Source organism: Phocoena sinus, chromosome 10 (assembly GCF_008692025.1).
Source record: "Phocoena sinus isolate mPhoSin1 chromosome 10, mPhoSin1.pri, whole genome shotgun sequence".
Classification (NCBI taxonomy): Eukaryota; Metazoa; Chordata; class Mammalia; order Artiodactyla; family Phocoenidae; genus Phocoena; species Phocoena sinus.
In genome coordinates, this window is record NC_045772.1 from 94,496,849 (window position 1) to 94,509,466 (window position 12,618).

A 12,618-nucleotide genomic window follows, 5' to 3' on the forward strand; every position below is an offset into this window, starting at 1 on the left:
TCTTCTATACTTATTGTTTGGCATTCTGCTAGAAGGTGGAGGTTTCTCTTCTCCCTCATATTTATTTATTTGTGTATTTATATCAGTATGAACTCATGAACTTTGATTTTTTTCCCTGATGGATTATAATCAGTATCATTATTTATTTTGGGGTTCAAATCATCCCAGCTCTGGCCAGTGGGAGTCCCGTTAGGCTGGCTCCTGTGTCCTTTGGGCATGTCCTCATAGCTCTCTGAGAGCTTCTTTACTTTCTGGAACAACATTTCCAGACTCATCATCTTGTTCTCTTCCTGCCCTAGCCCTGGAATCAGACATTTCTCCAAGAAGGCAGAAACTGAGATTTGGATGCTGGGATTTCAGCCCAACTGGGGTGTCATTGCTTCTAAGCCCTCTTGGTGCCCACAGCTACGAAATATAACACACCTATCTGTTCATACCTATTTCCATATCTATCTACCTACCTACCTATCATCTATCATGTAATCTATCTTAAACCATGACTTCAAACTGATATCTTCAATTCCAATCCAATACCACAGTTTCTCCTTTCCACATTCGTAACGCCTTTCTCCAACAGTGAGAAATTGCCCTGCTATCCCCCATATATTTACTTACTTGCTTAATCCTCTTGCATGAAGCCATTCTCCCAGCTGCGCCAGTCTTGTCCCTAGCCCTAGTGCACCAGCTCTGAAGAGGGGATGGTGAAACACAAAATTTTCTCTCTTCGCCCATTTTTCTCTTTTCAATATTACTCAAACCCATTCTCTCCCCTCAGTTCTACTTCCACTGCCCAAGTTCAAGCCTGTAACAAATGCTATTATTTCTGGTTCTGCTCCTGAAGATCTATCCTGCAAATAGCAGTCCACATGATCTTTCAAAGCATGACTGTGTCTGGTATTCCTCTCCTTTAAACTCTCCTCATTGCCCACAGAGTTAAGTGAAGCTCTCCTACGTTACCGTGACCTGGTCCCTGTCCGCACCTCCACTCTCATGTTTGCCTCTCCCTCCCTCGTCCTTCCAGTAGAGATGAACTTTTGCAGTTGTTTGCACACACCATGTTCCATTACTATCATTTCTGCAGCATGCCCCAGCTGCTTTCCCCGATTCACCCTTATAAACCCTGCTCAGGTGCTTCTGCCTCTAAGAAGCTTTTCTTGACACCCTTTTTCAATAGTTAATTACTCCTTCCTACTAGTCCTATTTCTTGTACACACGTTTGTTATTGCATGTGTGACTCTCCACTATTTTTAGTTGTTTACGTGTCTGTTTGTCCTACCAGGTGACCAATCCAGAGGACAGGAATAGACTCATTTGCCATTGTGGTTCCAGTATCTAGCATAGTTTCTGCCGTGTGCTATACACTTACTATATGCTTATTGAACTGAAAGAGAAGTTTTGTTTTTTTGGTCTAGGAAGAGTGGAGAAAATGATGTGCTTTAGTTATCATAACTAAACACCTGCATAACAAAACACCTTAAAATGTAGTGGCTTGGGCTTCCCTGGTGGCGCAGTGGTTGAGAGTCCGCCTGCCGATGCAGGGGACAAGGGTTCGTGCCCCGGTCCGGGAAGATCCCACATGCCGCGGAGCGGCTGGGCCCGTGAGCCATGGCCGCTGAGCCTGCGCGTCCGGAGCCTGTGCTCCGCAACGGGAGAGGCCACAACAGTGAGAGGCCTGCGTACCAAAAAAAAAAAAAAAAAAAGAAAACAATGTAGTGGCTTAACACAATTTCACATCACATGAAGTTTATTACTTCATATGATTCTGGGGGTTGACTGGGCAGTTCTGCTTCGCGCGGTACCGGCTGGGGCACTGGGGTGGCTGGAAGATTTTAATGGCCTCGCTTCTCTGGCTGGGCGTTGGTGCTTGTTGCTGGCTTGTCGCTCCACTCAGCTGATGCTGTCAGTCATGCATCTCAATCTTCTTCAACAAGGGCCCCTTCATGTGGCTGCTTGGGCTTGCTCCCAGCACGTGGGCTTGGTTTCAACAAGGAGCATTCCAAGGAGACAAGTTCCATACAAAAGCTTATCAAGAATCCATTGCATTTGGCAAGCGATGTCAACTTGAGAGGGGACCACACAAGGGCATCACACAGAGGGTGGCTCATTGGGGGAATCAAAGTAACAGTCTACTATGGGGAGACGTTAGATCCTTTTGAGTATCATAATAGAAGGTGTTGAATTTCTGAGGAGGAGGGGTTTTTTTGGCTACGCCACACAGCTTGTGGGATGTTAGTTTCCTGATCAGGGATTGAAACCGGGCCCCCCGGCAGTGAAAGCGCTGAGTCCTAACCACTGGACCGCCAGGGAATTCCCATGAGGAGGATTTTAAATGTGAGAAAATAATGCAATGGGAACTCAATGCAATATCTTGAAGAGAGAATTACCTTGGGTCAATAACAATGGAATCTCTGCAAATATGAAATCCGGCACCCAGACCTGACACTTTCCTCTCAATAGATTAAGTTCATGGTGCAGCAACTGGAGCCAGCAAACTGTAATCTATATTGGAAGTGAGCTATCTAACCCAGTATTTTTTAAAAAATTAGTGACAGAAGTATTATTTCGAATAGATGCTTCTAAGAAAAATAAAACAGAAACAGGTAAGGCAAAACACTCAGGGTTATTTCATTTAAAGTTGGGGTGTTTTGGGTTCTCCCTATTTTCATGTATTTTTGGCAATTTTAATAATAAAAAATAAATAATAAAATACAATTTAAAATCCATTTTATAAAGTAAGACACACAGAGAAAGGTTGCTGTGAGTCAATGTTTGAAGCTTTGCCCACTCCATTCTCTCTCACGACTGTCTGCCGCTACCCCTTCTGCTGGCATCCCCCAGAGACCTCCATCGAGGAATTCAGGGCAGCCACGGATCATATTTTGAAAACCGTTGACCAGACTGACTAGAAGATGCCCTAGAAGATGCAGGTCTGTATTTTGATCTGGTCCTCCTAATCTTGATTTAAAAAACTAAGTAGACGGCTTCTCTGGTGGCGCAGGGGTTGAGAGTCCGCCTGCCGATGCAGGGGACACGGGTTCGTGCCCTGGTCCGGGAAGATCCCACATGCCGCGGAGCGGCTGGGCCCGTGAGCCATGGCCGCTGAGCCTGCGCATCCAGAGCCTGTGCTCCGCAACGGGAGAGGCCGCAACAGTGGGAGGCCCGCGTACCGAAAATAAATAAATAAATAAAAAACTAAGTAGAATCAGTGCTGCTGCCGCTGTGTCCTCTCTGCCCGCCCCCCGCCCCCAACCTGGCAGCCACCCAGGAGTCTACTGCTCTCTGAACTTACTGCTACCGTGAACACAGGAAACAGTGTGGGTACCTTCTGACTTCTGATTGAGGATGTGGAAAGTGATGCTGCAGGGATCAAAAGTAGAGAAGCTTCTAAGACATTTGAGAAACTGCATTCCCAAGACATTTGCTAAATGGACTCCAGCAGAAACTGCAGCAGTAGCAGCAGCAGTGGCCCCCAGAAAAATCCAAAGACGTGTTAGTCTGTGCAATTTTTAAAAATAAATTTATTTATTTTCTTTCTTTCTTTTTGTCTGCGTTGGGTCTTTGTTGCTGTGTGCGGGCTTTCTCTAGTTGCGGCGAGTGGGGGCTACTCGTCGTTGCGGTGTGCGGGCTTCTCATTGCGGTGGCTTCTCTTGTTGCGGAGCACAGGCTCTAGGCACGCGGGCTTCAGTAGTTATCGCACGCGGGCTCAGTAGTTGTGGAGCACGGGCTTAGTTGGTCCGCAGCATGTGGGATCTTGCTGGACCAGGGCTCAGACCTGTGTCCCCTGCACTGGCAGGTGGATTCTCAACCACTGCGCCACCAGGGAAGCCCAGTCTGTGCAATGTTAATGCCATTGTCCTGTGAATACTTTTGCAAAGAAGGCTGGAGGCAGGTGGCTCCCCACCAAGGGCACTGAGCTGGGGGGCGGGAAGGGTAGGAAGCTATGCATTTTGTACTGCAGGCTTATCAAGAGTCGTGATGTTTCCTGTGTTAAGGGAGCTGTGCGGTCTCCGTGGAGCATGAAGAAGACTTTTTAAACTTCTTGATCATCACTGAGTTAATGCCAGTTCTAGTCATCTCATCATACATTTACTGTGTTCTTACTGTGTTCTGGGCTTCCTGCTTAATCTTTGGGAGCTCACAGAGAGGAGTAGGGCTGCCTCTGTCCTGAAAATGCTCACAGGCTGCCGTGTGCTTGGGATCAAGGTTGGCTGAGTAAATACCCATTAAACATACGAAGCAGACACTTGGGAAACTAGAAAAGCAGAGAAACAAAGTTTTGTTTTGCTTAAAAGAATGTTTTCCTCCCAAAGCATGAAAGCTCTAATTGTAGAAACTATGCATGTTATTATTTAATTTTTAGGAAAGCAAAATATTTTTAAGATTTGTAGTTTTCAGGCTTCCATGGTGACGCAGTGGTTAAGAATCCGCCTGCCAATGCAGGGGACACGGGTTCGAGCCCTGGTCTGGGAAGATCCTACATGCCACGGAGCAACTAAGCCCGTGCGCTACAACTACCGAGCCTGCGCTCTACAGCCCATGAGCCACAACTACTGAGCCTGCGTGCCACGACTACTGAAGCCCACGTGCCTAGAGCCCGTGCTCCGCAACAAGAGAAGCCACCACAATGAGAAGCCCGCGCACCATAACAAAAGGGTAGCCCCCGCTCACCGCAACTAGAGAAAGCCTGCCTGTAGCAACGAAGACCCAGTGCAGCCAAAAATAAGTTTAAAAAAAAGTGAATCTGCATAAAAACATAAATCTACCATAAAAAAAAAGATTTGTAGTTTTCAACATGTCTGTAGTGGGTGTGAAAAACATGCTCAGGAATAACTCTAACACAAGACGGCATGTGATGGATACCATAAGGGAGTGCCAAAGTGCCAGTGTATTCAGAGACAGAGGGACCACAAAGTCTTTATGGAGGAGGTGGTGTTTGAAGTGGACTTTGATGGGTAGATAGAAGGGATTGGAGCACATGATCTCTAAGTCCATTCAAATTCTTTACTGCTGATTTGTGTGGGTCTGGGTGGGATGGACAAGGGTGCTCCAGGCAAAGGGACTACTTTGGGATCAGAGAGGCATGCTGGGGGATTAGGAGCGCTCCCTGGTGCCTGGAGAACAAGGCACATGGCAGGGTAAAGGATCTCAGGGCTCAGCCTGGTTTAGTTTGGCTGCAGCAGGAAGGCTTCCTTCGACCTCCTTTACTCTCCTCAATCCCAGGCCCTACTTCCAACAGGAAAGTCTGGAGGGACTGCTTTTCTTTCCAAAGGGCAGTCTGCCCAGGGCCGAGGCTGGTGTGTCCAGCCTGCCTCTGTCCCTGCTCAGGGTACAGGGAAACCACTGTATGGCTTTCCTGTTTTAGGTGCGAGTGCTCGGCTCAGCTGTCTGTGTTCCTAGCCTGATTCTGTGTACTCGGAGTTGACCTTCAGAGCATGACATGTGAGCGTCACTGCCGAGCTTCCTGTGCAAGGTACAATGAGTTTGTGACTGCGTCCAGAGCTACAGACATGCTCCTTTTCTGTGAGCTGCATGACCAATTTGGCCTCATTAAGAATGAAGTGGGAAAATGGGAATGTTTGCAAGGGCATCAACGGGTACTGCTCGGACAGAGGACAGCCACCAGGTAAACACACCCCAGGCTTCTTCCCAGTAAGAGCAGACCCCGAGTCACAACGTGCCCTTGTCCCCAGCACTTCCCAGAATACCCTTTAGCATCCTGGTGCCACCCACACCCCATCTCACTCCCGCGTGCCACTTCTGCCACCTCTCCTATGAGCGCCCTTCTGGGGACTCTGACTCCCCCTTGTGCCCCTACACGTTACTGAAACTTTCATGTGTATTTTGTTCACAGAGTTAGGATGGCTTCAGCCTTTCCAAATTAATTTCTCCTTGATCTCGGTTCCTTCTACCCTGTTTCCATCAAGGTTGAAAGCCAATGTTATTTTCAAAGGGAAATTGATAGTTCCTTGATGGATTCAGTTGTAGGAGCCATATGACCTGCTCACAGAAGTTCTATGTAGTCACAGAAAGAGAGGGAGGTATGCAGAAACATACCATAACTAACTTAACAGCAGTTTAAAGACAAAGATTAACGCTGCTACCATTTAGGAGTTCAAAGACAAAACATTTGCAAATTTAAAACATAATTACACATATATCCCTCTTGGGGACTTGGAGACATAGTTTTGCAAAATAACTTTGGCTGCTAGTTAGAGAATGAAGAAAAGTGCTAGATGTTAAAAACTGTTAACTGTTCTTGGACCCACATAAACTGAGGGTGTTTTGATATTTGCTATGTTTCTTACTCTACCGCTCCTCTGCATATGCACGTGTACCCTGGATTGATAACTGAGATTACCCAACACTTGTTGTACATGTATGCAAAGACTCGGGAAGAAAAGCTTGAGTTAGTAAAAAGCTAGCTTTGTGACCATGGGCAAATTACTTGTCCTCTCTCAATACACCTTTCCTCACTTTTAAAATGAGAAGGTTGGACTAAGCATTCTTCCATCTTTAACAATCCGTGATTAACAAGAAAACACACTATAGAACAGTAATTAGTGTCTTAGGATCCACTATTGCCTTTGATTCTTACAGCTGTGTGATCTGAATAAAGTAATTTCTTCTCCCCAGACCTCACTTCATCTGTAAAATGACAGAATTGGCCTCTCTATTCTTTATTGTCCCTGCGAGCTCTAATATTTTGCAGTTTTCCTCAGTTAGGGTGGAAGTCTCAGCTTTCTCTTCTTCGTATTTGGCTCTCATGTTGGGGGAGAGGGGAGGGAGAGGGGAGAGGCCTAATATTAATCATTATTATTTTCAGTCTCTCTGTTTTGTCTTCTCTATTTCCTCTCTCTCTACTCCCCCCACCCCCCAACTTTCTCTCCTATTGTTCTTCTAGAAAACTGGGGAAGTTTCCTCATAATGAACATTGCAGACCCAGCTTTACTCAGCGAGTCCTGAAGCCTAGGTCTGGGTTGGAGAAGAGGCAGAAGTCCTTACAGCTCTGCCTTGTTTGTTTGTAAGTCAGTTTATTGGAATCCCTGCAGGAGATTAAGCTCTTTAGACCATCAATGCTGAGCCCTGTATTGCTTAGGAAGAGGTGTGGCTGAGACTGCTAGAGAAAACCTAAAGTAACAGTGGCTTTAAAAAACAGAACTTTATTTCTTCCTCAGGCAATAGTCCAGGTTTATAGTCTAAGGCTCTTGTGGCAGCTCTGAGCCAGGAAGTCCCCAGGATCTCAAGCTCCTTGGCCTACTTGCCCGACCATCCCCAGGCTGTAGCCCTCACCATGTTGATCCAAGCCATATAATGAGGAGGGAAAACCAGGAAGAGGCTTGGGAACTGCCACACTGTGCTGCACCCCATTGGCCAGACACTGGTCACACGACCACACCCAACTGTAAGGGAGGCTGGGTATTGTAGACTCCCTTCTGGGTGGCCATGGGTCCAGGCAAAAAACAGGATTCCATTACCTTGGAAGGAGGGGAGAATGGATATTGGGAACAGAAAGCCATCTCTGCTACTATCTCCATTTGGCTAGTGAGCCTTGGATATGTTCTCTCTATAGTGAGAAACCATCAGGGAAGAGGGGTGAGTCCTAGGACCTCCAATACCCAGCACCCTTATTTCTCTTTATTCTCTCTTGTCCTAGAAGACTCCACTCTCACAAGACACTGCCATTTCCCAAGAACTCCAAATCATTCGTGTAATTACTCATCTACAAAGGTTTGTGGAAAGTGCTCTGTAGTCAGCACTGTATTTGTCAAGGGGACCAGAAAGACACATGAGGTACAGTTCTTTCCCTAAGGAGTTTACAGTCTGGCAGATAGAAGCGGACATGTAAACCAATTGCCTGGAATCGTTATAGAATAGACACTTGAACTGGGTATAATGGGATGGGGTATAAGGAAAGAAGTAATCATTCTAACTTCACAAACAGACGGCAGAGGGGTAAGGAAATGCCTCATAAAGGAAGTCTCCATTAAACTGAGTGTTTAAAGCCAAATTCCTTGGATGGAGGGGACAGGGCAGGGTCTCTGCCTTTTTTCTCCCTTTCTTCTCCATGACTAATATGTTTTGCTTGTAACCACCCGTATGTAAACAGATCAACTTGGCTGCTGTCCTCATAAAAACATAGTGTCCCTGGCTAAGCTCAAGTTACCAAACTGCATATTCATTTACGTGGCAATTCCTGTAACCCTGCCTCTTAAGAAAACTAGAAAAATGAAGTTAATTACGAAAGGAAATCAACTGCAAAAATATCCAAGCCCTAATTCTAGGTAAAGATTACAGAACATGGCACAATGTAAACTCTCGTGGGGGTCTGTGGAAGAGGTGAAGCAACTGTTTTTACGTGGAGAAATGACTGGGTTCTGTACAAACGCAACTATAATCGTTAGCAAGAGAATGGAATGTGGCTTCGCATTTACTAAATTGTTGAGCCATTATCTGCTCAACTACTAACATTCAGTTTAAAGAGTATTTTTCTCTAGTTATCATGAATGGAAGTAATGGTGAACCTGAGAAATTTATGAGCGATAACACTTGATGTTTAGGAGAATATAATTTATCATTCACAGCATACAATTTTGCAAGATTAAAAATGTTCATTTTGCCACAAGAATTCAAGATTGCTTAGATTCTTTCAGTTAGGTCATCCAAGGTGAACTTTCAAGTTCTTACAAATTCTTCCCCACGAATTTTCATTGACTAAGTCAACAGGAAATTCTCCATTTTATCTGGTTTCAAAATATGCATTTTTATTTCTCTATTTTTCTGTGTATGAAACTTATGCTTCCTTATGTATTATTTTTACTTTATAAGTTTAAATTCCTTGGAGAATGTTTTAAGTATAAAATTTAATTTTATAAACATGTATTCATTATCTCATAAAGCAAGGGCCAGAGAGTAAGTATTTTAGATTTTGCAGGTCCCACACAGTCTTTGTTGCATAACTATCTTCGTTTATGTCTTTTTTTTTCTTAACAATGCTTAAAAATGTAAAAACCTTGTGGGCCGTACAAAAACACGCTTCATTTGTCCTGTGGTCCTTAGTTTGCCAATCTCTGAAAAGCTTTGATTTCAAAATCTTACATGCACATAAATAACTATAATAAAAGGCAGATATGTAATGCTATATAAGTACGAATGTGTAGATATGCAGTATTTGATCCTCTTCCAGGGTTCTTCCCAGCAATGGCATCATTATCTACGCAATTACTAAGTCAGAGACCTTGGACTCATCCTTAATACAAACCTCTCCCTTCCCTTGCCTCTTGTATTCACTTATTTATTTAATTTTTGAATTTTATTTATTTTTTACACAGCAGGTTTTTTGTTTGTTTGTTTTGTTTTATGACGAATTTTATCCCAAAGTGGCTCTAGTAGAGACATTGATGTAGAGTTTTAAGTATTGTTTCAGGTAAAGTGAAAACGGATAAAAGCAATATTTTTAGTTAATATAGTTTTAGATAGTGTGAGTTAAAATGTAATAAACATTAATGAACTTATTTAGAAATCAGAGACAGACTCACAGGCATAGAAGAAAAACTTGTGGTACCAAAGGGCAAAGGAGAGGGGGATAAATTGGATAAACAAGGTCCTACTGTATAGCGCAGGGTACTATATTCAATGTCTTGTAATAAACTATAATGGAAAAGAAAAAAATGTAATAAATATTAAAAATAGATATTTTACTATCTTATCTATTTTGAAAGGTTTATATGTTTAGAATTATAGGGGATTTTTTTTAAAGAACAGGTTTATTTTGAGTAGTAAACAAAACTCCATTTATCACATAATAAACAAACCTTCCATCAATTTCTTCACAGTCCAAAGAACAAAACCTCTGACTTAATTAGAGTTTACACTTAATCTTAAATAGTCTAAAATCCATCCATGTCAACTTTGGAATTTTAATCTTGCCTGATACTACGAAATAGGACAAATTTTGATCGATGGTCACATTCCTAAGTTTTGCTGTTCAGCCATTTTTCTTGATCTTGTTCTCTGATGCCATACATTCCAGAGTGTTCAATGGATTTGTAATAAACTTCCAAGAGGAAAGGGAATTTCTTGCTCATTGTTTGCCTGAAATCTTGGCTTGTGTTCATCTTTTTAAACAAAAAATATGCTACAAAAATGCCCACAAGTTCATCTACTACAACTCCTTTAAAGATCTTCTTTCCCAGTGGATCCATAGTACGGGCCATCCTGAGGGGTGTACTCACCGGGCTGCCTATACAGCAGGTTTTTATTAGCTATCCATATTAGTATATATATGTCAATCCCAATCTCCCAATTCATCCCACCACCACCATCCTGTCCCACTTTCCCCCCTTGGTGTCAATACCTTTGTTCTCTACATCTGTGTCTCTGTTTCTGCCTTGCAAACTGGTTCATCTGTACCATTTTTCTAGATTCCACATATATGTGTTAATATACGATACTTGTTTTTCTCTTCCTGATTTATTTCACTCTGTATGACAGTCTCTAGGTCCATCCATGTCTCTACAAATGACCCAATTTCGTTCCTTTTCATGGCTGAGTAATACTCCACTGTATAAATGTACCACTTCTTTACCCATTCCTCTGTTGATGGACATTTCAGTTACTTCCATGTCCTGGCTATTGTAAATAGTCCTGCAATGAACATCGGGGTGCATGTATCCTTTTGAATTATGGTTTTATCCAGATATATGCCCAGTAGTGGGATTGCTGGGTCATATGCTAGTTCTATTTTTAGTTGTTTTTTTTTTTTTTTTGTGGTACGCGGGCCTCTCACTGTTGTGGCCTCTCCCGTTGCGGAGCACAGGCTCCGGACGCGCAGGCTCAGCGGCCATGGCTCACGGGCCCAGCCGCTCCGCGGCATGTGGGATCTTCCTGGACCAGGGCACGAACCCGTGTCCCCTGCATCGGCAGGCGGACTCTCAACCACTGCGCCACCAGGGAAGCCCTATTTTTAGTTTTTTAAGGAACCTCCATACTGTTCTCCATAGTGGCTGTATCAATTTACATTCCCACCAACGGTGCAAGAGGGTTCCCTTTTCTCCACACCCTCTCCAGCATTTGTTGTTTGTAGATTTTCTGATGATGCCCGTTCTAACTGGTGTGAGGTGATACCTCATTGTAGTTTTGATTTTCATTTCTCTAATAATTAGTGATGTTGAGCAGCTTTTCATGTGCCTCTTGGCCATCTGTATGTCTTCTTTGGAGAAATGTCTATTTAGGTCTTCTGCCCATTTTTGGATTGGGTTGTTTGTTTTTTTAATATTGAACTGCATGAGCTGTTTATATATTTTGGAGATTAATTCTTGGTCAGTTGCTTCATTTGTAAATATTTTCTCCCATTCTGAGGGTTGTCTTTTCGTCTTGTTTATAGTTTCCTTTGCCAGGCAAAAGCTTTTAAGTTTCATTAGGTCCCATTTGTTTATTTTTATTTCCATTACTCTAGGAGGTGGGTCAAAAAAGATCTTGCTATGATTTATGTCAAAGACTGTTCTTCCTATGTTTTCCTCTAAGAGTTTTATAGTGTCCGGTCTTACATTTAGGTCTTTAATACATTTTCAGTTTATTTTTGTGTATGGTGTTAGGGAGTGTTCTAATTTCACTCTTTTACCTATAGCTGTCCAGTTTTCCCAACACCACTTATGGGTTTGTCGTATATGGTCTTTATTCTGTTGAGGTAGTTTCCCTCTATGCCCACTTTCTGGAGAGTTTTTATCATAAATGGGTGTTGAATTTTGTCAAAAGCTTTCTCTACATCTATCGGGATAATCATATGGTTTTTATTCTTCAATTTGTTAATATGGTGTACCATAGTGATTGATTTGCATATACTGAACAATCCTTGTATCACTGGGATAAATCCCACTTGATCATGTTGTATGATCCTTGTATAATGTGTTTTTGGATTCTGTTTGCTAGTATTTTGTTGAGGATTTTTGCATCTATATTCATCAGTGATATTGGTCTGTACTTTTCTTTTTTTGTAGTATCTCTGTCTGGTTTTGGTATCAGGATGATGGTGGCCTCATAGAATGAGTTTGGGAGTGTTCCTTCCTCTGCAATTTTTTGGAAGAGTTTGAGAAGGATCGGTGTTAGCTCTTCTCTAAATGTTTGATAGAATTCACCTGTGATGCCATCTGGTCCTGGACTTTAGTTTGGAAAATCTGGAAGACTTTAAATCACAGTTTCAATTTCATTATTTGAGATTGGTCTGTTCATATTTTCTGTTTCTTCCTGGTTCAGTCTTGGAAGGTTATACCTTTCTAAGAATTTGTCCATTTCTTCCAGGTTGTCCATTTTATTGGCATAGAATTGCTTGTAGTAGTCTCTTAGGATGCTTTGTATTTCTGCAGTGTCCGTTTTAACTTCTCCTTTTTCATTTCTAATTTGATTGATTTGAGTCCTCTCCCTCTTTTTCGTGATGAGTCTGGCTAAATGTTTATCAATTTTGTTTATCTTCTCAAAGAACCAGCTTTTAGTTTTATTGATCTTTGCTACTGTTTTCTTTATATCTATTTCAATTATTTCTGCTCTGAACTTTATAATTTCTTTCCTTCTACTAACTTTGGGTTTTGTTTGTTCTTCTTCCTCTAGTTCCTTTAGGTGTAA

At 42.7% G+C, this 12,618-nt stretch overlaps 1 protein-coding gene and 1 long non-coding RNA gene across 2 annotated transcripts in view; both read right to left on the minus strand.

The window, feature by feature from the left end:
* LOC116761261 overlaps positions 1-12,618 on the minus strand; it is a 110,036-nt gene that overhangs the window by 28,707 nt on the left and 68,711 nt on the right. The gene's annotated exons all lie outside the window — the stretch shown is intronic.
* On the minus strand, positions 9,436-10,223 carry LOC116761260 (protein CEBPZOS-like). The gene has a single exon (XM_032647022.1). The coding sequence runs from the start codon at positions 10,212-10,214 to the stop codon at positions 9,972-9,974; it is 243 nt and encodes an 80-aa protein (XP_032502913.1). The 5' UTR covers positions 10,215-10,223; the 3' UTR covers positions 9,436-9,971.

Bases quoted from the DNA above. Each gene is read 5' to 3' on its own strand.
- LOC116761260 (XM_032647022.1), bottom strand. From the start codon at position 10,214: ATGGCCCGTACTATGGATCCACTGGGAAAGAAGATCTTTAAAGGAGTT.